The sequence below is a fragment of the Mustela nigripes genome, chromosome 14, assembly GCF_022355385.1.
Source record: "Mustela nigripes isolate SB6536 chromosome 14, MUSNIG.SB6536, whole genome shotgun sequence".
In the NCBI taxonomy this organism is placed as follows: Eukaryota; Metazoa; Chordata; class Mammalia; order Carnivora; family Mustelidae; genus Mustela; species Mustela nigripes.
In genome coordinates, this window is record NC_081570.1 from 7672208 (window position 1) to 7698879 (window position 26672).

At 49.9% G+C, this 26672-nt stretch overlaps 2 protein-coding genes across 8 annotated transcripts; one reads left to right on the top strand and one right to left on the bottom strand.

Moving 5' to 3' along the window:
* The first annotated feature begins 1228 nt into the window (after nucleotides 1–1228).
* TARDBP (TAR DNA binding protein) lies at nucleotides 1229–10842 on the top strand. Of its 5 annotated transcripts, none has more exons than XM_059375451.1 (7): nucleotides 1229–1580; nucleotides 2570–2821; nucleotides 4496–4659; nucleotides 6057–6197; nucleotides 6909–7079; nucleotides 7448–7574; nucleotides 8518–10842. In XM_059375451.1, exons 2-7 carry the CDS (start codon nucleotides 2584–2586, stop codon nucleotides 8571–8573), a joined length of 897 nt encoding a protein of 298 aa, XP_059231434.1. In that variant the 5' UTR covers nucleotides 1229–1580; nucleotides 2570–2583; the 3' UTR covers nucleotides 8574–10842. The 5 variants fall into 5 exon arrangements, 3 of the variants coding, with proteins under 3 accessions (XP_059231434.1, XP_059231433.1, XP_059231432.1); XR_009399539.1 differs by having other exon boundaries at nucleotides 1241–1580; nucleotides 7448–9676; nucleotides 10453–10842; XR_009399538.1 differs by having other exon boundaries at nucleotides 1241–1580; nucleotides 7448–8657; nucleotides 9387–10842.
* Nucleotides 10843–11657: 815 nt separating this feature from the next.
* MASP2 (MBL associated serine protease 2) lies at nucleotides 11658–25577 on the bottom strand. Of its 3 annotated transcripts, XM_059375446.1 has the most exons (11): nucleotides 25471–25577; nucleotides 25156–25384; nucleotides 24838–25015; nucleotides 23888–24019; nucleotides 21831–22027; nucleotides 21610–21757; nucleotides 18329–18447; nucleotides 16836–16914; nucleotides 14686–14820; nucleotides 14124–14198; nucleotides 11658–12879 (listed from the first exon to the last, which is right to left on the bottom strand). In XM_059375446.1, the coding sequence occupies exons 1-11, from the start codon at nucleotides 25515–25517 to the stop codon at nucleotides 12116–12118; spliced, it is 2103 nt and encodes a 700-aa protein (XP_059231429.1). In that variant the 5' UTR covers nucleotides 25518–25577; the 3' UTR covers nucleotides 11658–12115. The 3 variants fall into 3 exon arrangements, with proteins under 3 accessions (XP_059231429.1, XP_059231431.1, XP_059231430.1); XM_059375448.1 differs by lacking the exons at nucleotides 11658–12879; nucleotides 14124–14198; nucleotides 14686–14820; ... (2 more) ...; nucleotides 21610–21757; nucleotides 21831–22027 and adding an exon at nucleotides 23150–23274; XM_059375447.1 differs by lacking the exons at nucleotides 11658–12879; nucleotides 14124–14198; nucleotides 14686–14820; ... (2 more) ...; nucleotides 21610–21757; nucleotides 21831–22027 and adding an exon at nucleotides 23331–23495.
* Nucleotides 25578–26672: the final 1095 nt, after the last annotated feature.

Consider the following 26672-nt stretch of genomic DNA (forward strand, 5'->3'; position numbering starts at 1 on the left):
GACCTCAGGCGAATCTCACAGCCTCTGAGCCTCAGTTTTTTGTGCAGAGCGGAGAGATAATAAAATGAACTTCTTTTTTATATATATATATATTTTTTTCTTTTTTTTCTTTTGTTTTTAAAGATTTTATTTATTTGATAGACAGAGATCACAGGTAGGCAGAGGCAGGCAGAGAGAAAGTAAGGGAAGCAGGCTCCCTGCGGAGCGGAGAGCCAGATAAGGGCTCAATCCCAGGAGCCTGGGATCAGGACCTGAGCCAAAGGCAGAGGCTTCAACCCACTGAGCCACACAGGTGCCCCATAAAACGAATTTCTCCCCCCAAAATGGTTGAGTGGATTAGTTCAGATGACCGAAGCCTCCATGCTTCATCCGGTGCTTCAAAATGTTACTGACCATAGGGGCCCATGTGCCCAAACTCTGCCATCCTCTGTGTGCTGAGGTGCCCCCAAAGCCCGTAAAAGATCCGCAATCTGTCTTCCTCCAAGCTCTCTTCCCTTATCTCTGCAAATTGACTCAGCCGCTATCTGGTTAGCAGAAACAGCACCCACCAGGACTTAGCCTTGCCCGTCTTAGTGTTTATTCCCTAGGAGGCTGTCCGGGAGGCCGTGGAGCTCCTCCACTCCGGAGTCAGACTGCCTGGGTTCAAATCCCAGTCCCACCATTGACTGGCCCTGTGAGGTTGGGCAGGGCCTGTCCTATTACAGGAAAAGCACAGTGTTATTATTAGAGGCCTGGAGCTGGAGTATGTTACCATTAGAGTTAGGGTTCGAATCCCAGGTCCGCCATTTACTGCCTGGGTGACCTCATGCAAGATGCTTAACCTCTGTGTGCCTCGGTTTCCTCCTCACCTGTACATGAGAATTTTATCAATAGTACCTTCCGTACACGAGGCTATCGAGGTAGATGGTAGGCGCTATCATTTGTTTATTTGAAATAAAGTCATTCTTTCCAGGTGTGGAGCTTGCCTAGGGGAGTGGGGAGAGGATGCACCCGGCTGGCTTTTTAACCAAAGGTTGCTTGACTTCCCTGCTCTCTCCAGCTTCTCGAAAGTCAGGAAGACCCGGGACCCGGCTCCCCGCCCCCGTCTGGCCCCGCCCCCGTCTGGCCCCGCCCCTCCCCGCCCCACCTCACCTGGCCCCGCCCTGTCTCTCCTAGCCCTGCCCCTGAGCTAATCTCGCGCACTTTCAGAGTGCGCGAGCTCGGGCCGGGACCGGGGGCCGACGGTTGGTCCGGCGAAGCCATCTGTTACGCTACGTGGGGGGAGCCAACAGTCTAGGCTTTCTTGTTTTTTCAATTTTGGGGTTTTCTCCTCCAGATTTTTGGCCATATTCTAGCGTTTAAGTCCGCCCCGTTTGCTCAGCCTCTCAGCAGGGAGCGCTGCCTCTCTGGGGAGAAGGTCATCGTGCCTCCGTGCGGCGTCCTTCCCCTCCTGACGCGGAGCCGGTGGGAGAGGACGACGGCCGGCCGGGGGAGGAGGCGGCCCTAGCGCCATTTTGTGGGAGCGAAGCGGTAGCTGGGCTGCTCCTGGATCCCTCGCTGCTTCGGTTTCCCTGTCGGGCTTCCTAGCAGCGGCCTAGCGGGTGAGTCGCGAACGCTTCTCACTGAGGACACCCGGGGCGTCTCGGCTCCGGCGCGGCCCGAGGCGGACGCAGCGGGTTTCGCCCTCGCCCCGGGAAGGGAGCCGTGGGGCCGGGCCTGCCTCGTCCTGCCTGAGCGGCCTCGCGCGGGCGCGTCGTTAGGGCCCGGCGCGGGGTGGCAGCCGGCGCCGGAGCAGGGACAATTGGCCCGCGGTGCCGTGCAGCCCGAGGCGGAGCTTTGGCCTAGCCTCGGGCCCGAGCCGTGCCCTGGGCCTCCAGCACCCGGCCCGCCGGGGGACCCCGGCAGCCTAGGCCCTGGTTCCCCGCCTCTGTACCTCGGGCCGCGCTTAAAAACTTCTCCCTCGGCCCCCACGCACTGGCTTCTGGGAGGTGGCGGCCCGCGTCGCTAAGGACCTGTCGTCGCTGTCCTTGGCTCAAGTTTGGGGAGCTCCCCCCGGAAGTCCCCCAGTGAGGAACAGGGACGAACTTTTTTCCTGTCCTCTCCCCCTGCTCACTGCTCGCGTGCCTCCTCGACACGGCTTCTGCATCGTGTTCTCAGGGACATGTGCCCTGATCCCCCACACACGGCTCAGCCGTAGGTTCTCCTCGGCCCCCCAGGATGATTGACTTCTTTCTGGTGGCGTATAGCACAGCTGTAATAAATGAATAGCTTGTTTGCTGTCATCTCTGCGTCCCCTTCCTCCCCGCCACGCCCCTTGTCACCAGCGTGCTCCGGGGGACTGACGGGTTCCCGGTGCTGCATCTGATGCGTAGCGGGCCCTGGGCACGTGTCTATGGCAGGAATGAACTCACAAGGCACTGTCCTTGCCTTGGCCTCGTTTCAGTGATCACCGACACGTATAAGAACCCAAACCCTAAAGTTCTTCTAGAAGTCCTAGAACGTTGGGGTGGTAGTGTGTGTTCGGGTGATTTTTAAGGAAACAGTTTCTTCCACCTGAGTGAGTGTCATTAACATGTCTTTTCCCTTTAAGAAAGATAAGAAAAGATGTCCGAGTATATTCGGGTGACTGAAGATGAGAATGACGAGCCCATTGAAATACCATCAGAAGACGACGGGACAGTGCTGCTGTCCACAGTTACAGCCCAGTTTCCCGGCGCCTGTGGACTGCGCTACAGGAATCCAGTGTCGCAGTGTATGAGAGGTGTCCGGCTGGTGGAAGGAATTCTGCATGCCCCCGATGCTGGCTGGGGGAACCTGGTGTATGTTGTCAACTATCCCAAAGGTTTGTTGCCATTTGCTTTTGCAATTCTAAACTGTGGTGTTTGTATCTCCTCTGAGTTGGTGCAGCGCCTCATGTCACGGTGAAACCTCTCCTGTAACCCCAGTATTTATTTAAACTTTACTAATAGACTAGACTGGTTTGGAGCGTCTCTAGTCTAAATTAGTGAAAATTGGAGATAGAGAATGTTTTTCTAAAGAGAAAGCTATGTATTTAATTATCTGGACAAGTATGCCAAGTTAATGCTGAATTTAAAGGAAACTAAGACTGTTTTGTCAGAATCTTTCAAAGTGCCCTGATACTTAGTTCTGGTTTTTGTTCTTGCAAGCTTGTATTATTGGTTCAGTTAATCTGATTTTTCCCTCCTTAAATGATAATCAGTTGCAGGAACCCAAATCTTGAATTAGTGCACTTATAATTTGGGGTTTTGGTCTTATTCTCACTGCCACTTATCACTGGTGTTCTAAATCTTTAAAAAAAAAAAAAAGGCATTAAGTTTGTGGAGGAAACAGGTACATTTTAGTGGTAAGAATTTGCTTTAGTTACTTTTGCTTTGTTACTTTTATTATAACTTGATGTTGCAAAAAGTATCCTGTTTGGTTAGTATACAAGACTTTGCCTTCCACTTTGAGAACATTTTTAACAGTATCAAGTTAGTTTTTCTTAATATGCTGTTACCCAAATCTGAAATGTTGTTTAGATCGAGATAGGTCCCTGTGGGTTCATCAGTCCTAACAAATGTACCGTCTTGGATGGGGCAGGTATATGATAGCGGGGGAAGTTGTGCACCTGTGGAGGTAAGAGGGGAGATGTGGGAGATCTCTGCCTTCCTCTCCACTTTGCTGTGGACTTAAACCTGCTCTAAAAAATAAAGTCTAGGGTTGCCTGGATGGCTCAATCTGTTGGGTGTCTGTCTTCAGCTCAAGTTGTGATCTTGGGGTCCTGGGATGGAGCCCAGCATCATGCTCTGTGGTCACTGGGGAATCTGCTTCTCCCTCTCACTCACCAGTGTGCGCGTGTGCACTCGCTCACTCTCAAAATAAATAAAAATGAAAAATTTGTAAAATTAAAGATAGTTGTTTCTTAAAATTCATTCAGTTCTTCCACTTCCCTTCTGAATACTGTTTTCTTTAAAAATAACCCAAGACTTTTCTATTATGAAATCAACATGAGTTCATGGTTGAACGTTTAGAAAAGAAAGAAAAAGAAAATTGAAGTCACTCTTGAATATACAGCTGGAGATAAAAGTTGGATTGTTTTTTGGTATACAACTTTTTAAAGTTACAGGCATTAAATTAAGCAACTCCATTTAATAGGCACAAAGTGTAGCGTGCCTTTTTAGCCTGTTTTTTTCCCCCTTACTATATTTTTTTTAGAGTCAGAGTGAAGTAGGATTATTTTTGTTTCGCTGTGCCTTTTGAGTGGGGAGAACAAACCATCATAATCTTCAGATCACCCGAAACCAGAGGTGGGAGTTCTTGCCTTCACACCAGCAGAGCCCCTCAGCCGCTTCTCTACTCCCTCCGTCTGTCTGTGAGAGCTGACCTCACTCTGCGAAAAGTTTTCAATATCTTATTCTTAGAATCTTTTTGCTTATTGTTGTTAGGTGTAGGAGCTGATGTGTTTTAAGACATGTTAAGTGAGGAGTTCTGAAAGGTTTCTGCTCATTTTGTTTAGATAACAAAAGAAAAATGGATGAGACAGATGCTTCATCAGCAGTGAAAGTGAAAAGAGCTGTCCAGAAAACGTCTGATTTAATAGTGTTGGGTCTTCCATGGAAAACGACTGAACAAGATCTAAAAGAATATTTTAGTACCTTTGGAGAAGTTCTCATGGTTCAGGTAAACTTTGATTTCATAGAACGATTTTTCTCTTCCCATGAATGAACATCCAGAATTCCTGTAGTTTGGTGACACTGTTGGCCCTTCATGCCCAGCAGACGGTATTTTTGTGTTTATTACATGCATACATAAGGGAGGCCGAAAAGAGATATGGGTTGGGGTGCCTGGCGGGCTCAGTGGGTAGAGTACGCAACTCTTGATCTCAGGGTTGTGAGTTCAAGCCCCATGTTGGGCCTAGAGCCTACTTAAACAAAAACCAAACTTGGGTTATACGATTTCCCATTATGCATATAGCCTATATTTTTGCCTTTGATGTTATAAAATCCAGCTGCATAAAGGCTTAAGGGCCTGTTTTTCTTTTTTTAAGATTTTATTTTTTTGAGACAGAGCATGCGCAAGAGTGGGGGTAGCAGCAAGGGGAGAGGGAGAAGCAGACTCCCCACTGAGCAGGGAGCCCAGTGCGGGGCTTGATCCCACAACCCTGAAATTATAACCTGGGCTGAAGACAGGTGCTTAACTGACTGAGCCAACCCAGGTGTCCATAGCCTATTTCTTTGTAACTTACATTGCTGGGAGATCAAAAAGCACTTATTTTTAAAGGTGGGGGGACTTGGCTGGTTCATTTGGGGGTGCATGGGACTCTTGACCTCAAGGTTGTGAGATGGAAGCCCACATTGTAGAGAGATTACTAAAATAAACTCTAAAAAGAAAAATACTTTTTTTCTGCTTTTCCCACTTAGGATTTGTAAATATTAGATCTAATATATCTTTGCATTCTAAAACATTTTGTTAAAATTCTGTTTTGCGACATGATTATTTTTTTTTTAAGATTTTATTTATTTATTTGACAGAGATCACAAGTAGGTGGAGAGGCAGGTAGAGAGAGAGGAGGAAGCCGCTCCCTGCTGAGCAGAGAGCCCGATGTGGGACTCCATCCCAGGACCCTGGGATCATGACCTGAGCCAGAGGCAGAGGCTTTAACCCACTGAGCCACCCAGGTGCCCCCATGTTTAACTATTAACATGGTCTAGATCAATGTTTACCCTCCTCTTTTTTACCTCAAGAATAATTTGGTGTAAGTTTTACTTTGTTTTATTTATTTATTATTATTATTTTTTTAAGATTTTTATTTAGTCATTTGATAGGAGGGAACACAAGCAGGGGGAGTGGGAGAGAGAGAAACAGGCCTCCTGCTGAGTAGGGAGCCCAACCTGGGGCTCAGTTCCATCATGACCTGAGCTGAAGGCAGACACTTGAACGACTTGGTTTAAATTTTAATTGAGCAACTCCAGTCAAAGTGAATGCATTCAAATTACCAAGGACCTGATTTTGGGGTGGGGGGGTGTCTAGTAAATTTCATTGGTTTTTGTTTTTGTTTTTGTTTTTTTTCTCCCTAGGTCAAGAAGGATATTAAAACTGGTCATTCAAAGGGGTTTGGCTTTGTTCGTTTTACGGAATATGAAACCCAGGTTAAAGTAATGTCACAGCGGCATATGATAGATGGACGGTGGTGTGACTGTAAACTTCCTAATTCTAAGGTACTTTGCTCTTTTTTCCTGTGCTTTGGGACTTTTTGCTGACAAACTCCCTTAGAAGACATTGTAAAATGACACATAAAATGCACTTGGAAAAGGTGGTGGCTGGTGGATTCCTGAAACCTTTTGCCTTGTTAAAGCCTTAGTACCTGCATGTGTGCTGAATATTTTTGTTTGAAATCTTTAGTTTATTACCCCTCTAAAAGTTTTTTTGTTTTATTCTTGTTATTTTTAGTGCGTGAACAGTTTCTTACGTAGATACTCAGTAAAATGCAAGGGCGGTCAGAATACATGAATCTTATCACAAGGGCCTGACTAGGTTTCAGGCAAGCAGGACTGACTCGGAGAGTTAGCGTCTTTGCCAGGGCATTTCTGTCATTGGCTTTCCTTAATCCAAATAGCTAGTCGTGAACTTTAAACTTTAAAATGTGGGGGCCACTGGCAGGCTCAGTTGGTAGAGTGTGTGTGACTCTTGATCTCAAGAGTTGTGAATTCAGGTCCCGTGCTGGGTGCAGAGAAAACTTAAAAATTCGGTTTTTTAAAAAATGAAATGTTTTTCCTCACCGAAGTTTTCAAAAGACGTGCTGGTGCAGAAAACTAAGAATGTACCTACTTCGTAATGACTAAGAGGAAAGGCAGGTAACTTTTGTTCGATCCTCTTTTCTTGGCTCGTAGAATATTTCTCATAGTTCTCTTTTCTTTTGACTTGCCCAGCAAAGCCCGGACGAGCCTCTGAGAAGCAGGAAGGTGTTCGTCGGGCGCTGCACGGAGGACATGACCGCTGACGAGCTGCGCCAGTTCTTCTGCCAGTACGGGGAAGTGGTAGACGTCTTCATTCCCAAACCGTTCAGGGCCTTTGCCTTTGTTACGTTTGCGGACGATCAGGTATTTTTCTCTTTAACAATTTTGTCCCGGCTCTGTTAGGGAATTGTCTTGAACTTCTCCTGCGCCGCTAGTTGCCGTCCTTAGCTGAGCTGTGGGCTAGGTGGGTCTAGATGGTCATGGTAAACCCTTGCGATACGTTTTCAGTGTGAGGCAGTTAACTCAGAGAACTCTGTTTGTTGAGAATAAGCTGGCAGATCCCTGCTGCCTTCCAGGAGGTAAAGGCGGTTTTATGGCTTCGAAAGAAATGAGCGGTCGTTGCCTATTTGTCCTCCAGCTTAGACCGTGGCTTGACATCGGAGTGTTATCGCTACCTTGACGCGTGACACAGTGGTTTAATCTCCCTTATCTACGCCTCTTATTTCTTACAGGTTGCCCAGTCTCTTTGTGGAGAGGACTTGATCATTAAAGGAATCAGCGTCCACATATCCAATGCTGAACCTAAGCACAATAGCAATAGACAGTTAGAAAGAAGTGGAAGATTCGGTGGTAATCCAGGTGGCTTTGGGAATCAGGGTGGGTTTGGTAACAGTAGAGGGGGTGGGGCTGGCCTGGGGAACAATCAAGGAAGTAATATGGGCGGAGGGATGAACTTTGGTGCTTTCAGCATTAATCCAGCGATGATGGCCGCGGCCCAGGCCGCGCTGCAGAGCAGCTGGGGCATGATGGGAATGCTGGCCAGTCAGCAGAACCAGTCGGGCCCGTCAGGTAACAACCAAAGCCAAGGCAACATGCAGCGGGAGCCAAATCAGGCCTTTGGTTCTGGAAATAACTCCTATAGCGGTTCTAATTCAGGTGCAGCCATTGGTTGGGGATCCGCATCGAATGCAGGGTCAGGCAGCGGCTTTAATGGAGGCTTTGGCTCAAGCATGGATTCTAAGTCTTCTGGCTGGGGGATGTAGAGAGTGGGCGTGGTAGAGACTGGTGGGAATTCACATTTTTCTAAACACATGGTAAGTATATTGTAAGATACATATGTACTAAGAATTTTCAAAATTGGTTTGTTCAGTGTGGAGTATATTCAGCAGTATTTTTGACATTTTTCTTTAGAAAAAGAGGAAAAGCTAAAGGAATTTTATAAGTTTTGTTACATAAAGGGTTGAAATATTGAGTGTTTGAAAGTGAACTGCTGTTTGCCTGATGGGTAAAAACCAACACACTACAACTGATATCAAAAGGTTTCTCCTGTACTCTTTTATCCCTGGACTTGTCAAGTGAATTCTTTGCATGTTCAAATGGAAACCATTGGTTAGGACTACATTCTTTTCTCCTTGTTTTAATTTGAACCCCACCATATGGATTTTTCTCTTAGGAAGATCTCCTTCTCGGAGATGACGGTGTCACAGTGTTTGGTTCTTTCTGGTTTTGTTCTTGTTTTTTTAACGCTTGTCTCCCTTCACATGCACAAGTACAATACGAAGCCTTCATTTAATCTCTGCAGTTCATCTCATTTCAAATGTTTATGGAAGAAGCACTTCATTGAAAGTAGTGCTGTAAATGTTCTGCCATAGGAATACTTCTGTCTGCACGCTTTCTCATTCAAGAACTCGTCAGCACGCTGCACAGGCTGCGTCTTTGACGGTGGGTGTCCCATTTTTATCCGCTACTCTTTATTTCATGGAGTCGTATCAACGCTGTGAACGCAAGGCTGTGATATGGATCCAGAAGGCTGTTTGAACTTTGAAACCTTGTGTGGGATTGATGGTGGTGCCGAGGCATGAAAGGCTAGTATGAGCGAGGCCAGGAGAGAGCGCGTGCAGAGACTTGGTGGTGCATAATGGATATTTTTTAACTTGGCGAGATGTGTCTCTCAATCCTGTGGCTTTGGTGAGAGAGTGTGCAGAGAGCAATGATAGCAAATAATGTACGAATGTTTTTTGCATTCAAAGGACATCCACATCTGTTGGAAGACTAAGTGAGTTTTGTTCCTAGATAACCCACGTTAGCTGAATGTGTTAAGTGAAACGATGACTTGTACCCCCCGCCCCTTTGTCAACTGCTGTGAATGCTGTATGGTGTGTGTTCTCTTCTGTTACTGATCTGTAAGTGTGGTCACGTGAACTGAAGCTGGTGGGGTGAGAACATGGACGAGCTTGTGGTGTGCTTTGCGGGAGTACTTGGAAGCAGAGTTCACCAGTGAGCTCGGGGTGTCGCAAAGAAGGGTGGAAGTTCTCATGTCTGTTAGCTACCCATAAGAATGCTGTTTGATGCAGTTCTGTGTCCTGTGCTTGGATGCTTTTTATAAGAGTTGTCAATGTTGGAAATTCTTAAATAAAACTGATTTAAATAATATGTGTCTTTGTTTTGCAGCCCTGAATGCAAAGAATTCATAGCAGTTAATTCCCCTTTTTTGACCCTTTTGAGATGGAACTTTCATAAAGTTTCTTGGCAGTAGTTTATTTTGCTTCAAATAAACTTATTTGAAAAGTTGTCTCAAGTCAGATGGATTCCTCACCTGTCATGCATTGACACCTGATACCCAGACTTAATTGCTATTTGTTCTTGCATTGTCCAAAGTGAAAGTTTTTTGTTTTTTTGTTTTTTTGTTTTTTCTTTTTAAATCTAGTTTTTAATAAGTCTGGGTGACCGCACCTAAAATGGTAAGCAGCGCCCTCCGGCTTTTTACTAGTGCCTCTGTGCGTTTGGGTGATGTTCTATTTACATGGCCTGTATAAATCTCCATTGGGACTCTTGCCTTCTAAAACTATTCTTATTTGGGGGAGTGGGAAGAACTCTGTTAATTATTTTCAAATGCTTTGTAGCAAAGCATAGCAGTCGAAAAGAAGGGCATATCAGCACCTTCCTAGCTTGGGATTTGAAAAGTGGAATTAATTGCAGTAGGGATAAAGTAGAAGAAACCACAAATTATCTTGTGCCTGAAATCCATTACAGAGCCTGATAGCTTTAAGAACTAGCAGGGTGGGGTGTCTGTCTGGAAGTGTTAAGTGAAATGGGCTTTGTCCCCCACAAGTGGGGGACTAGAGTAACGTTGAATAAAATCGTTTACAAACTCAGATTAGACTCTCACAATGCATTGTGAAGTATGTAAAAGCAATAATTACTGATTCTCTGTTGTACTTTTTATGTAACTGCTGTGAGAGTCGAGCTTGTTTTCTGATGGAAGAATGTGAACGGGTTTGTGTCGGTAGTTCTACCTGATGCCCTTACCTGGTAGATGATGGTAAATAGGTTTGTCATTTTGCACGTTGCGTGTTTGAAACTTTTAGAAATGAAGTCGTCCTTTAGACTTGTGATCGCCACGTTGTTTCGTTATTCAGTTTCCTCTGTAAAAGGATCTTGCGTTGTTTGAATTTTTTTTTCTGCATCTAAATTGCATGATTTCCAAACCCTGTACCATCTGAATTTTGCATTTTAGCACTTGCACTATTACTCAGCAGCAGTAACATGGTAACACTTAAAATGGTATTCGGGGACCTCCAAAGACTAAACTGACAAGCCTCCAAGGAGCCCAGGGGTAAGTTCACTTGTCAATGGCATGGTTTTAATCCCTTTTTTACACTTGTTGTAAATCTAGTTGCCAGTCTTAGAAGGCTTTCAATGTGGAGCAGCCTTCTGTTAACATGTTTGTGGTACCAGTAGCTGTGGGTATTTAATTCTACCCTAGAAAAAAGAGAAAAAAAGAAAATGAAGTCTAGAAGTAAACTATTTGGCAAAGATTTGTTTTTAAAAGTCTATTTGGTCATCTCAATGCATTCATTCTCAAAACTTTTTGAACCAGTTGAATAAAAAATTTGTTGTCACCACAGTTTAGTGTCTGGAGTCTTACTGGAAAAATACAGTTTCTTTTTTATATGTGACAAAGGCGATGGAAAGTTACCATTCAAAAGTGAGTCTCAAGAAGTCCCCCCCCCCCCCCTTTAATGAGCACAAGAGAAATTGGGCCAAAAGTCAACAGTGAATTTTTACATGAGTGGTAGTTATTTGGCTAGAATGAAACCCTTTGTTAAATGTTAACCTATTAGAACTTCTTAAGGAGGAACAGCCAGTGAAAACGGCATTAGATCTTTAAGGTTAAATCGGCTTAAATTGTGTCCTTTGGAAAAAGAAGATGTACATGATAATTAGAATAATTTGTTGTTGAGTACTAGGTGAGTAGCTCTTAATTGTGTATGAGTTCTATACTTAGCTATTGTATGGTATGTGATCTGTTGTTTGTTAAGCATGCCCAAGTATTTCCATGTTCATTGTAAGAAGGAAAAAACCAACTATAGATTTATCTGTTAAACCACCACTTGATTCTGACGTATTTCTTCTTAAGGAAATGCCACATTTGATTCAGCTGTTTTCTATATGTGAATATTATATTCAGGTTATTTCCAAGTGCCAGAACATCCTCACAGCTAAATTAAATTCTTAACATTGGAATTACTAGATCAAAGACTATATGCATGCTGTCAGGGCTTTTCAGATATTTCCAAATTGTCCTTTAGAAAATGTATATTGTCTTCAACAGTGTGAAATAGTGCTATTCCATGTTCCTTTTTGTCTGCCAATTTGAATAAGTGAAAAATTCTATCTCATCATTTGTGCTGTTGGTTTTTAAACACGGGAGTCAGCATCTAAGCCAAAGTATCCATGTGTCCAGTTTATTTACAAAAAAAAAAAAAAAAAATCATGATTCAAGGCTATCCGTGAACCAGCTTTGCTATAATATATAAAGCTCTGTTAGAAATCAATAAGAACAAGCCCCCAAACGGTAGAAAATTAGAGAACATGAACAGGCAATCTGTAGAATGTGGATAAACCGTACAAAAGATACTAGACTTGTAAGTAATTAAATGCATATTTAACCAGTGAGTTTCTGTTGGATTGGCAAAGGTGATCCCACCTAATCATCTGTGTCCCCTTGAATCAAAGAGTAAGGGGTGAAAAACTGGCGAGTGAGAAGTGCCGGGAAGAGCGGGCTGATCCGGGGTGTGGCAGTGGTTTGGGGTTACGGCGACAACTGCCGCGTTCATGGCTCTCGGGCCACGTGGCTACTAAGAGCTTTTGCAGGGGAATCGTTGAAGACCTACAAATTAAAAATTACTAATTATGTTCTTGATCCAGGGAATGTAGTTAATAACTTTGGTGTAGACTCCATACTGATTTGCTTCCCCACAATTAATGGAACCCCAGGACACTATTCCTCCCACAAACCATTTCTGTGTCTCATTATCCAGAAACACTAACGCCCCCCCACTGTCCCCTCTGCAGCTGTCCTTGCCCCCACCTTCTAAGCCAGCGCAGAGCATGTTCTCTGTCACCCTCCCCCCCGGAAAGGCCAGCTTCTCGTACGCAGTGGTGCATTTCTGATGGTCGACAATTGGTACGTCAACAAACATTAGATTTCTGGCAAGAAAACCCCTCTGGGTTAACCCCCATCCTGATGCAGTTCCAGTGTCATCTGTCCTCATGAAGGATGCGGCTTCCTTTCCTGGCAAGCAGATGGGCAGGACGTTGCTGTTCATCGCAACTCTGTTCTTCAGTTTAATCAGCGCTATGTCGTTATCAAAGCCAGCGCCATGAGTGTAACCTTCATGTATAAAAATGGCCTCGGCCCAGGCTGGTGTGTAATGAGCCGACAGTCTCTTCAGGGTACCTAGTCTGATGTCCAAGGAGGAGGGAGCTTCCTTCTGCGCGTACACAGCGTGCGCCGCTGTTAGGATCCAGCTGTCCTGCAGGAGCGCGCCCGCTGCCGTGGTCTGGCCTAGTAACAGCACTTGCCAGGGGAAGTCCCCAAGCCGTGCCGCCTGCCCTCCGTATATACGACCTCCCGTGGTACGAGTTGATACTCCGCACACTGGGGAAAGAAGCAGACACACACAGCCTTTACAGAGACCCGGTGGTGGGTTTTCCCACAGTTGTTACCACTTCGGGATGTGTGATGTCACCCAAAAGTCAGGTCGGGTTGGTTGGGCTTCCTCCCAAGCCAGCAGGTGCTTTGAAAACACAGTTCGGAGACCCAATAAAACCTCCTGGCATTAGCTCTTCAGAGAATGAGGTGAGAGGAGAGATTAAGAAACTGATTTGTTTGGCTAAAATAATTTGGCCTCCACAATTTGGAAGATTACTTAATAGGGCAAACAAATTGAGCTGGTGTAGTGGGGGATGTGATCAGAAAGTGAAAGGAAATGACCTTCTCGTTGCTTCTGTTTTCCTGCTTGGATGATGGGGTGTTTACCATGTAGTGCTGGGAAAGCAGGAACTAAGGTCACTATCCCAGGATTTGCAAAATTCTTTTCACCTTTGAACATTTTAAATGTTTTAAAAATCAGAAAGTTGCAGTTGTAGCTAGGAACCTTCAGGAACAGAAATTACTATTTTTCGTCTAGCTGATTCTTCCAAACTTAATTTTATTCTCGGTGGCTAAGTGCATATGCTCATTAACGTAGCGACTGTGTTCCCTGTTGCGGCAGAGTACTGGCTTTAAAACCTACGAATGTTGTGTCAGCTAAGATGTAGGGGTTTTTTGTTTTTGTTTTTGTTTTAACCAATTTCAGCCAAATAACAGGGGTAATGAATATATTACTACCTTTCTGATTTTTTAAATCACTGTACTCAACCATATCCTTAGAGCCAATTCTGGTAAAAACAACTTTTTTTTAAGTCCTATTAAAAGGCAAATTGCATTAATGTTTAAAAACTAAGATGTCATTGAAAACAATTGCTTAGGGAAATAATGAAGTTATTAGCTTTGGGTTTTAATAGCAGTTTTACAGGGAAGAAAAGTAACTCCACAGCAGAACTCGAGTTTATAAATGTATAAATGCTTCAAGATAATTTTTTAAATCATTTAATTTTTTACGCTTGCCTAGTTGTAAGGTCAGAAATAACCAAGTGGCTGATGCAGTCAGCACCCAGCAACCTCTCCGTCCATCCAGAAGGGGGATAATGAGAACGTATTATTTGGAAATAACCACTTGGTTTAAGAGCCAAGTGCTGAAGCTGCATTTCAGCCGACCACAGCTAAAGCCCTGCTGATTGTCTCTCACCCAGTTCTACTTTCCATCAATTACGAATCTCTTGTATAAATGTATCCATTACCAGGCTCACAGACGGGGAGTGATTTTTCTCCTTTGGAGCTCGTCCAGAATCCATCAGCCGCACACACGTATTTACCTGCAAATCATTGGAAAAGCAAAAATGTTTAACTGCATGTATAAGGTGGTTGTCATTTGCTTGAATACCCCCTTGAAAAATGTTGATTCTTGAGCATCAGTGGGAAAGAGAGGTGTCTAACCATTTTACATGATTTCATAAATAGGAGGTCTCTGCACTAACCATGTTTGCTTGCAAAGTGGAAACCTTTTAGATGTGTAACTTGAATATGTATCAAGATCTCAAGTGCTTAATGATAAGGTTTTGACTTGTTAAATTAAACCATTTGGAATATATTGTGTGTTTGTAGTAGTCATTTACTAGATAAGATCTGTTTTCAGATTCCTGCAAATTGACATTAAAGTCACTTCAGCTGTAATATTTCACTTAGCGGGCGGGAGAAGTGCCTTTTAATCTTTTGTGTAGCCTTAGCCAAAAATGTCGGCTCAAGTTTATTTTCAGATCGTGAGGGATAGCACGCACCCCCAACTTGGCAGAGTCTGCTTACCGTCGTTAGGGGTCATTGTGTAGAAGACCTCGTTACAGTGGTACTGAATCACGGCTCTGTACGTGGTCACTTCGGGGCCTGTGACGTACTGCACTCGGCCCATGGGCAGGTCGTCAGGAGGGCCACAGTCAACAACTAGGGAACAGGAGGAGGAGGAGGCGGGTCGCACGGAAGGCGACAAGACGGGATGGACACGTGGTGCTGGGGTGCTGTGGCTCCAAGCCGGATCCGGGGCTCGCCCCGCCCCGCGCCCCCGCCGGGGTGGACCTCCTCCATCTCTCTCAAAAAGGACGGAATCGCCTTAGTGTGATTTAAAAGCCTCACCCTCCTGCCTGTTCTCGACTAAACAGCTCGAGTGAGGTGAGGCCCGTGGGTAGGAGCCTGCGATTCCCTTCACAAAGGAAGGGAATTTGAAACCACTGGAGTCCTCAGCACCTTGACTTTTTTTTTTTAAGATTTCATTTATTTGAGAGCACAAGCAGCAGGAGTGGGAGAAGCAGGGAGCCGGATGTAGGAATCAGTCCTGGGACCCTGCGGTCATGACCGGAGCTGAAGGCAGGTAGTTAACGGGCTGAGCCACACAGGTGCCCAGCACCTGACTTTGAACCTCAGGGTCTGTCGCGGAGCAGCTGCCGGCCCAGCCTGCACGGGCCTGCCCGGCCTGGGTCCCAGAAAGTGGTCCTCGGTTTGCAGTTCGGTTGGCCTTAAAGGTCAAAGACCCATACAAAGAAGGACCTGGCTTCTTGAGCTCCTTTTCATCCACGTGTAGGAGACCCGGGAGTCCTAATACCTGGACTTGGCGTCAGAATGCACACCTGTGAGGTCAGAACGTGTGAAACACTTGCCCAGTTTGGAGCCCAAGTGACTGAGTCTAGAAGTCCTGCTTCCCACAGTAGAGCTAAAACAAAATGGATTTCTCTGGGTATTTTAAAAGGTTACATTTAAGTAGTTTTCAGCGACTTCATAGCTGCGTGCGTGGTTCCGTGGCAAGAGTCTGTCCACCTCTCTGTAGAGGAGGCGCCCACACCTGCCTCACCCCAAGTGAGGTTCGGATCCAGACCTCTCCCAGCTCGACTGCTTTCGAACTGAGGATTGACAGTCTCACTTGGTGGAAGAGAATGTAAGTTTAGGAAACGATATTTAAATTCCCCAGGAATTCTGTAGAAACCCTTGCACAAAGTATTCGCAAATACATTTACAGGGGTGTTCGCTGCAGCGGTGTGTGAGACTGAAAATCTGGGAGACGGCGGTGGGCGCGCCGTGCTGTCCTTAACAAGGATGAGCAAGCGGCTCTGCTAATACTCAGATTGCTGTGGAGAGAGATCCCGACGATACGGAGGCAAAAAGCACAGTGCCGTCAGATTTAGCATCCCATTTTGGTTAAAAAATATAAAATAGTCTGTTAAGCATCTGCCTTTGGCTCAGGTCACGATCCCAGGGTCCTGGGATGGAGCCCCACGTGGCAGGGGGGCTCCATCCCCTCCCCCTGCTTGTGCTCTCTTTGTGTCTAATGAATAAATTTTTTAAAAATCTTAAAAATAAATTTTAGAAAAGTTTATAATAGTGAAATTGTGTATACAGCACCGGAAGGAAGGAAAGGGCCCCAGCCCTCAGTCGTAGTTTGGGGATTTGGGCAAGGTGGGGGAGGGGGTCCTCACTATGCTTTTGTAAACTTACTTTTTCTAATTAGCATGTATTTTATAATTGAAAAAAATATTTAAAATAAGATGTGATGCTTGCAAAATGGCAATGTGACCCCCTCACCGCAGTCTCGTGTGGAGTGCTCACACATAGCGACACCCATCCCTCCAGATGGTGTTCACGCACGTGTGAGGCAGGTGTGTGACGGGAGGGATATTAGGACAGTGGGATTGTGGGTATTAAACTGTCTCGTGCTCTCTTTCCCATCCTCAGTGAATATTTTACGCTTGGAAAAAATATTTTTAAAAGATGACACTCTTCCAAAGGAAATAATTTTGCTGGTAGCTCGGTTCCATTTTGACCCCGTTAAATGCACGGAGAGGCCGGGGAAGAGAAGCAAATTTGGAGTTCAGGCCCTGCTAAGGAGAACCGCTTCGGAAACCACCAGAAGCAGCACTCCAGGCAAAGCTGCAGAAGCGGTCCCAGGACCCGTGGTCACGTGGCCTTACTGCTGCACGTGGGCATCGGCTGGTCCCAAGATCCATCTTTCTGACAGACCGCAGCAAAGGATTTCAGGGGCAAAGCACCCTAAAGAAGAATTCAGCAAATATTACTTACCTGGTTTACATCAGGACGCCACACCCCAAGGCTGTGCTCCTACAGCGGTTCCTCTGGGTGGCGGTGGGTGCCCGGAGCGGGGTGCCACACCCGCGTTGACAGGACACATCCCTACAGCTCTGTGGGATTTGTCCCCTATGGGATAGCTCTCCTCTTTTAAGATGCATTTGGCTCCGCAGGAATCCCGTGGGCGCCTCTGCCGCAGATTAGGAATATGTCTCGCTTTCCCTTTAAGGCCAAGAACACGTCCAATCTCACAGGTTCCTGCAGATTTGCCACCAGTTCTTTATGTAAAGTGCCAAAGGGTGGTGGTGGGAATCTGGGTAAGACCGACCTGCTCCCACAGGGAGCGTGTGGGCCTGGATTTTTCTAGCCCGGGGCCGTTAACCACAGGCTGGTTATTAAAAGCACTTTGATAGGTTTCACACGTGTGCTCTCAGTTTTTATCGCTAGTGGTGTTTGCGGAGAAATATTTTTCTGAAGTTTATGAAAGATCACTTTGGCGGAAAGAAGCCTTTATGCTTCCAAGGAGAGCAGGATGATTTTTTTCTGCCCCAGATCAGAAACAGAGGTTTGCAGTCCGGGGAGCTGGGGAAAGAGCCTGCCCGGGGAATTCTGCAAGGTGGGGAAAGTGCCTTTTTTTTTTTTTTTTTCTTTTGATTTGTCCCTCCACAGGCCTGGATTGAATAGCTAGCTATCATTTCAATGTTATTACTTTTTACCGCTGGGATTCAGTGACAATTTTGAAGAACATAAAGAGGACGTGTTAATCTCTTACCTGTGCCCCTAAAGCAACACACGAAGCATTTTTAAAAATTACCCTCCCTCTCCCTTAACAGAGGTCACTATTTATAACTTTGCAGAATATACTCTTTCCCGGGGCCGTTTAATTTTGTTGTGGGCCCAGGAGTGGTGGCCAGGAAAGGTCATCCCGTGGCCGGGGGGACGTGCCTGATCTAACGCAGGCGGTCTCACAGAGCAGGACGATGGTAAATGCTTCCTTCGCTTGCTTCAGCCGCTTTTCGAGAGCTGCTGTGACGTGTGAACAGGGAAAAGCCCGTTTGAATCACCAGCTTTCAGTCAAAAGCCTTTTTAAAGCTTTTTAAATTTTTTTTTATTTTTAAATTTCTTTTCAGTGTTCCTTTTTAAAGCTTTTTGTTTAAAGGCGCGATTCTTAAGAAAAAAAAAAAAAAAAAAATCTCCCCAGTCATCTCTCTTCTACACTGAATTTGCTTTGCTTTGTTCAGTCACCGCCAAAAGAAACCAGCGTGCTGACTCCAGCTCTTTCCCCACTTTGGCACATAAATCCTTTGCTGATAGCACTACGTGTGCGCGTCAGGCCGACCGCGGTCCTGCGGTACTCACGGTGCTGTAGGGAACTTACTCGGAGCAGCTCGTAACCCGTCTCGCAGAAGACGGCGAAGCGGTCCTTCAGGATGTACTCGGCTTGCACCGGCGCGATGTGGCCATTAGGTGGCGCCACGGGACCAGGGCAGGGCTGCGCTGTTGGGGGCGGGGCGGAGAGGGAGGCCGGGCTGAGCGAGGGCTTTTGATGCGGTCTCCAGCAGGCCGCTCTGAGTTTAGCCACTGAAAGGTCCTGATTTACACGCGCAACCCTTACCCCAGGGGAAGAGCTCGCCGCAAGTCGGGTGGAGTTGGTCAGATTTAAAACCAAAGGCAAGATTGCACTGGGCCGCTTATTGCACAAATTAGGGTTTGGAGCCGGGGCCTGGGTCTCAGCCGAAGGTACCAGAAAGGCAGGCACACCGGGAGCCCGAGCGGCCGCCACCCCCTGCAGGGCAGCGTCTGCTCTGCGCTGCCGCAAACCCAGCTGGAGGAGGAGAGCGAGACCGCATTCCCAGCGGTTATTTTCAGCTCTCTGTGCCTGTTTCCTCGCTGCTAAGATGGGGAGGTGAGAAGAGCCACTCACCCTCCAGGGCTGTCCGAACACCAGATGTAAAGCACTTGGCTGGTGCTTGGCTGAGCGCTGGGCAAGAGTGGGCACAGGTGACACCCCCCCCCCCCCCCCCCCCCCGCCCCGCTGCCCACGACAGCCCTGTGGCACCGCCTTAGGCCTCCAGGGAGACTGCCCTCCACTCCCGGCCCTCAAACCCTGGCCTGAGGTCACCCCAAGCCTTCAGCCCACCCCCCACTGCTGCCACCCAGCCTGGGCCAGTCTCCTGCTGAGTTCCCTTCTCCCTCCAGCTGCTGGGCTCTGTCCCAGGGCAGCTCTCAGTCCCCTGCAAGCCCAAAGTCCCCACCTCCAGGGAAAGCCCTGGCTGCTGGCTGGCACCCTCCCTCCCTGGCACAAGCCTCCACATTCTGTCCGGGCCCTGCCCCCATCAGCCTGGAAGACCTGAGACCTCCCCTTTGAGTCGCTGTAAAACCAGCACTTCAGTGGCACAAGTTTTATGACTTTGACCTACAGGAAAATGAAAGACTTTCAAAAATGAACGGGAGACAAATTGTTCTCATAGCGCTGAGCTCCCTTCTCCCAACCAGTCTTGCCCCTTCCCACCTTTCTAACAGAGGTGGCCCAAGGGTTAATCTTTTTTAATCCAATTTTTTAATTTAAAAAACTACCCCCATCTCTATAATCCAATGACCACTTCCGCTATGCCACACCCTGCACCCAACGCTTTCCCTACATTAGGCCACGAATGGACACCTTTTGAAGGAGACATTATCCTTAATTGGAATCATTGGGACATTAGGGTTCAGAAAAGTTATGTGAGAGGTTCAGTGTCACAGAGCCAGGAAACAGGTTTGTGCCTGGGCATAGACCTAGGCAGTCCAACATTCAAACCTGAGCTCTGAGCTTCCTGGATAGATGGTTGAGAAGGATGGACGGATGGTTGGTTGGATGGATGGATGGTTAGTCAGTGGGTTAAGCCTCTGCCCTCGGCTCAGGTCATGATCTCAGGGTCCTGGGATCGAGTCCCGCATCGGGCTCTCTGCTCAGCAGGGAGCCTGCTTCCCCCCGGCCCCACCTCTCTGCCTGCCTCTCTGCCTACTTGTGATCTTTCTCTCTGTCAAAAAAAAAAGAGAAAAAATAGCAGACAAAGGTGGTGCCTGGGTGGCTCAGTGTGTTAAAGCCTCTGCCTTTGGCTCAGGTCATGATTCCACGGTTCTGGGATGGAGCCCCACATCAGCCTTTCTGCTTGGCAGGGAGCCTGCTTCCCCCTCTCTCTCTGCCTACTTACGATCTCTGTCAACTAAGTAAATAAAATCTTAAAAAAAAAAAAAAAAAGAAAGAAAGAAATAGCAGACAAAGGAGAAGCTCTGAAAGCAGAGTAGAAGTTTTCCTTCTGTAAGAGAACTTTATATTCACAAAAGAAATGTCCATTAAGAGTGTCTCCCTCTCCGTTCCAGGAGACGGACAACGAAATCACTAGAAACTCGTCCCTGGAGAAGGCATGTCTTTTATCTGTATAACAAACCTTATTTTGCTTACCGTAGCTTCCTCAGCCCCATGCTGCCTTCCCCCAGGCCCTCCTCTCTTTTGTATTTCACTGAAGATGGTACTGATGTCTTGAGTTCTAAGCTCTCATTCTCCTGTGGGTACTCGCCCATGCACGCCGGAGACATACACCTTAACGAAAGTGCTTGTTTTTCTCCTGTCAATCTGTCCCTTGGTCCTAGCCAAGGACTGAGGAGGCCGAGGGAGAATTGTTTGTTCCTCTCCTGCAGACGGACAAGGACTGAGAGCGGCCGAGCGGACGGGTGCGCGCAAGACGGGGGGAGGGAAGCGGGGGTGGGGAGAGGGATGGGGGTGGGTGGGGTGGCATTTCCCCCTGGGGACCGCTGTCTCACATCCACCCCCACTCAAACCTCGTATGTCTTCTGAAGGAGTTCAGGACACACGACCCCTAAACATGGCACCTGGCCATGGTGAACATGTTAAGCTGAAGGAGTCTGAGAAAACAGAAACAAGGGTCCCTCGGACCTCCACCCGCTCCCTCACCCGGCTTCCCCGTCACGGTCAGAAGACCCTCGTGTGCGGCCACGGGACAGGTGCCCTCCCTATCCCTGGAGGGAAGGAGCGTCCTTATCCCCAAAGGCAAAGGCAGCCAAGAAGAAGCCAAAGAGGCTTTGCTAAGTCCCCCCCATTTATAACACTGGCTTTAACCTGTCTTCTCCCCCATGACTGTCTCCTCTTCTGCAAAACCCCACACAAGCCTAACTGTTCCTCTGGGTCTTTCCTTCCTTTTGAAGTCTCCCATGCCATGTAGACCTCACATTATGTAAGTGTGGGTGATTTTCTCCTGGTTTTGTTTGTTTGTTTGTTTTTTAAGGATTTTATTTATTTATTTGACAGACAGAGATCGTAAGTAGGCAGAGAGGCAGGCAGAGAGAGAGGGAGGGAAACACGCTCCCTGCCAAGCAGAGAGCCTGATGTGGGGCTCGATCCCAGGACCCTGGGATCATGACCGGAGCCGAAGGCAGAGGCTTTACCCACTGAGCAACCCAGGCACCCCTGATTTTCTCCTGTTGATCTGTCTTTGTCAGTTCACTTTTCAGCCTCAGCCAGGAAACCTAGAGGGCTAAGGAAATTTTCTCCTCCCCTACACTTCCCGGCCTCGCCAGGCAGAGTCCCATCCTGTGTAACTCCTTGGCACTCCAGGAGGAGCTTCTGGTCAGGATCCAAGACCCACTCGCCCTCACCTGTGCTGGTGTAGTGGATCTTCCAGCCTGTGTGGTCCCCCGACTCATCAGTGACAAAGATGATGGTCACGGCATTGCTTTTAGTTTCAATCCTAGGGGGCAACGTTGTCCCACAAAATGGGCCATATTCCTCTTTGTCTGTTTGAATCTGAAAGCAGAAGGTGCCCTGTCACCTCAGGACCTGCCAGAGCCAGAGGAGGTCTAGATCCCAGGAACCAGACCTTGAGAGAGTCGTAGGGGCACTGGGTGTCCGGGTGCGCCTCCACATCAAAGGACCCCACAAAGTCCAGGATGATGCTGAACCCTTCCTCCAGGTGGATGCCGTAGGTGCAACTTGAGAGTTTGGGGTACGGCTGTGGGTATTCAGGGCTGCTGAGCACCCCCGACCGGTCGGCGAAGACCTGACCTGAACACAGGGCTAAGAGAGGACGGGTCACTGTGAGTGGGGGCCCAGCAGCCTGGCTCCGCCCCCTGGCTGCCCTCCCTGCCCTCTGGCCCAGTCAGATGGAACACCCCACCTCAGGGCTGAAGGAACAATCTAGAGTTTCTTGGGCTTCCTGGCTTTGGCTGAAACAGGTGGCACTTGGGCACACAGCCTCCAGGCCCCACCCACACTCCCAGGGGCTCCTGAACCTGGGGAGTCCTGGGCCAGAGTCAGGACTCTGGGGGTGATGAAGTGAGCAAGGTTAGATTCTGCCGAGGGGGAAGGAGACAAGGGGTCCCTCAGCCAGCCTGGACCCTGACAACTCCCACATTCATCCCCCACGGGGCTCCCACCCACACCAGCTGGGAGCAGTCCAGGCTTCCCTGGGTCTCCATGGGGAGCAGAGGGGCCTCCCTTGGTCCACTTTCCCTTTTACCCTGGGTCTGGGCACTGCCCTGGGGGTTAGTCAACGGAAATTCAAGTTCACACTTATCAAAAGCATGTCTGGTGCCCTCATTCCCCGCCAGGCCAGCTGGTCGTGCCCTTGCAGAGTGAGCTTCCGCATCAGCCCCGGGAGGCATCGGCCCATCCCCTCCCCAGCTGCAGAGGGCATTTGAGCTGAGAGGCTTCCAGAAGTGAGGGGTCCCGGCACAGCCTGCCTTCCTCCGTGTGCTGCTTCCCACGGGGCAGAGGGAACGGCCCCCGGATGTGGGGCACCAGCAGGCCCATCAACGGCTGTCTCCCTGGGCCTCTCGACTCTGGGTCAGGCTCCTCCAGCCCAGCCCACCTGGGACATGAGTGGTCCCCTGAACAGGAACTTGTCCAGTGTTCCCAACTCAGCCCCTGGGGGCGCGGTGGGGGGGTGAGAGAGCTCGGTCTCCCTGTGTGACCCCGGGGAAGCCCTCGTCCCTCTCTGGGTCTCAGTCCCCCGTCTTCAGAACGGATGGGGCATGGTGGGCAAGCCTTTTTGGCAACCAGTGGCCCCATGGAGGGGATTCCCACTGGCGAGGGTTCATCCGGGCTGTGATGAGGGAGGGAGGCCGGGAGAAGGCCAGGGGGGCGGGGCACAGCGCGGCCCTCCCCCCACGTGCCACCCAAGAGACACGAAGCCGGAGGTGGAGGTGGAGGCAGATTTATTGTTAGGTCCACGGAGGGGTGGATGGGGTGGACCGGGGGTGGCAGGTAGCGGCCGTCTCGGCCTGACCCAGACCGGAGCCAGAGGTGAGGCTAGGGGCTCTGCTCTGGAAGAGAGAACAGAGAGACAGAGAGAGCCACTGGGGGAGAGATGCCGGGCAGGGGGAGGCAGGGGCAGCACCGAGCCTTGGGGCTGCCCACTCCCCAGGGCACCCTTGGGTTTCCCATCTGGGTACTTGGCACCTGGCAGGAGCTCAGAGGAGGCGGGAAGTACCGGCCAAAGGGGTCGGCCTGCTGGGGGTCCAGCCACTCGGAGCACGCCTGCCCCCTGCCGGGAAGTTTCATGCAGGGACGCCTGTGTGAGCTGGGCCTATGTCCCCCGTTCCTCCAACCTGGGAGCCCCAAGAGGACAAGATGCCTGTAGCAGGCGCCCAGAGCCCAGACAGGGAGGTACATAGTGGGGGCCCAGCACAGGTGATCCAAGTGATGGGCTGAAGACCCGAGAGAGGGAGCCCAGGATGGAACGGGGGAGGGGGAGGGAGAATGGAATATGCAGGGGTGGACAGATGGCAGGAGGGGACGGGGCCCAGTAGGCCCAGGGTCGTCCCTCCAACCCCTGGGCAGAGCGCTGACGGCTTTTAGGAGCTGGCTGTATTCTGGGCCAAGGGGGTGCTGGGCTGGGCACAGTGTCTGCCCCGTACCTTCCCCGGCCCCGCTCACCTGAGCAGGTGCGCTTGTTCTCGTGGAGGACGTAGCCCCGGCGGCAGGAGCAGTAGAAGCCGCCCAGGTGGTTGTGGCAGTGGTGGTCGCAGGGAGCGGCCTGTCCCGGGGCCACCTGGCACTCGTCAATGTCTGGGGGAGGGGCGGGCCAGGCAGGTGGTCAGAGGGCGGGAGAGGAGGCCGTCTGGGGGCCTGGGAGCCGACAGCCTCGCGGCTGACCCAAGAGGAGCCCCATGTTTGGAGGTGGCTGGGGCCCGGCCGAGTATTGGACAGGCCTAGGGTCATGATAACCTCCTCAGAATGCCTGGAGGTAGATGTCACTAACCCCTTTTTCGAACGAGTGACAGGTTAAGCGTCCTGCTCAAAGTTTCCCGGCTGGTGCAGCCAGCTGTCGAGCCCAGCAAGCAGGGCTGTGACCCATGTTCCAGCAAACCCTGCTGCTGACTCCTGAGGAGCACAGAGAGGTACGGCCACCTGCCCAAGGTCACACAGCTGGTCCCTGCAGGAACCCCTATCTGACGTCAGGTGTTCTACTGGAAGCCCGTGTATGGGGAGCACCAGGCATGGGGAACACCAGGCTGCAGGTTCTCAGTGGGGCTCAGGCGGGTGGGGCTGCCCTTCCCATCCAGAGGTGGACTCACTGGGCCCTAGCGTCATGGGGGTCGGGGGGCGCCCTAGGAGGACATGCCGGGCTTAGCCCGTCCCCAGCTCAGCACCTCCGCACACCGTCGGGCTCAGCCGCAGGCGGGGGCGCTCATGGCCATTACTGATATTTGCCCTGGGGCTGGTGTTGGACGGAGGCGTGGACTCCGTGCCCGCTGGTTTGGCGGGAGCCCAGCCTCAGGGAGGTGTGGGGCCGAAGGGAGAGTCGGCCTGACCTAAGACTGAGTCACTCCCACGGGCAGACGGGCCACGTCGGGCCTCCCCACCCCGGCCTCCTCTCGTCTCACCCTCTGCTGCATAGAAGGCCTCAAAGCCCGTGAACGGCTTCTCGTTGGAGTAGTCGGAGCGGAAGGTCACGTCTAGGCTGGAGGCCGGCGAGTAGAAGGTGTCATTGCCTGGGGCGCGCTCCGTGTCCGTGCTCTCCTGCCCGCACAGCGTGGCCAGCTCCTGGGTCCCTGAGCTCAGCTGTAGGGTTGGAGTCACAGGAAGGGCGGGCGAGAGCCAAGGCCCGCCTCCCCCCACGCCCCCGAGGCCAGACCCTGCTCCCAGAGGTCCCCGTCCCCCTGCCCTCGATAAGGTCCCGGTCTCCCCGCTGCCGGCGGCACCTTGACGTAGTCATACTCGCAGAGGTAGGAGAGCTCCAGGTGGAAGTGGGTGAAGTAGAGGCGCAGACGGTAGCCGGGGGGCGCGGTCAGGGTCCAGCGCCGCTCCTGGTTGTTGGCGTACTCCCCGGGGAAGCCAGGGGACACCAGGCGCCCAAACACGGGCTCAGGCCACTGCGGGCCCGGGGGTGCGGCGGCCGAGCCCCACAGCAAGCCCAGGAAGACCAGCAGCCTGAGGGCAGCCGCAGAGGGGTGGGTGAAGGCCCTGTTTTGACCCCCCCAGCCCTGCTGGGGAGACCGTGGGGGGCTCCCACTCACCTCATTGTGAACCCGTCCCCCTGGCCAGGCCCGGTCTGGAGCCGCATCGTGCCTCACCTTTGATCTGTTTGTCCAGTGCCTGGGCCTGCCTCCTGCCTCCCTGACCCTGGGATTCTGGGAGTTGACCCCAGGACTCTGGCTTGTCCCAAGTTTCAGGCGGGGCGGAGAGGCCGCTCTGGGAGCCAGGAGCTGGACCTGGATGACAGATAACCCTGGAATAAATCCCGGCTCCGTCCTTCACCCTGAATATCCATGTTCTCCTCTTGGTGTGCGACTTCTGAGGGCCAGCGGGGACCTCCATGACAATGATCAAGACGATGATGGCTTCTAGGGAGAGATGGGGATGTGTCTACCTTGGCTGCCTCCCTCCTATGTCTACTTTTTTCCCTATGCAAGATGGGGAAGAGGAATTTTAAAAACACATGCGTGCACGAGTTGGGGGGAATTTGGGAGAGAGCGCACGTCTCTAGTTTGAAAGCCGGAAAAGGGGCGCCTGGGTGGCTCAGTGGGTTAAAGCCTCTGTCTTCGGCTCAGGTCATGATCCCAGGGTCCTGGGATCGAGTCCCACATCAGGTTCTCTGCTCAGCAGGGAGCCTGCTTCTCCGTCTCTCTCTGCCTGCCTCTCTGCCTACTTGTGATCTCTGTCTGTCAAATAAATAAATAAAATCTTAAAAAAAAATTGTCTTAAAAAAAAAAAAAAAAGAAAGCTGGAAAAGCAGATGGACAGGCGAGACCTGCCCTCAAGAAAGTAGCTCTAAGTTGGCATTGGCATTGGGATTGGGAACTGGCTTTGGAATGGACGGCACCACGGGTCCTTCTGGAAGCATTAAGAAGCCAACCAATCCCGTTTCCCATCCCCTGGCCCCAGCGGAAACAAGAGGGAATAGAAGGGGGGTCCCGGGCCCCCGAGCAGGGAGGGATGTCCAGAAAACAGGGCGATTGAGCAGACAGACTGAACGTTGACAGCCCTAGCCTTTTTCCTGATCCAGCTTCTAGAACCAGGCAGCGCCACGGGCAGGCTTCTCTCTTGTTCCTGGACAGCGTGGCCAGTCCAGGAGGAAAGACGCCAGGACACTGACTTGGAAGGTTCCCCAGCAAATGGTTCAGCCACCCCCCCTTTGGTGGAAACCCAGTCATGTGCTTAGAGACTCCAAATATCTTTTTAGTCCCCACTCTTACATATGAGCAGAACAGTCTAGGAA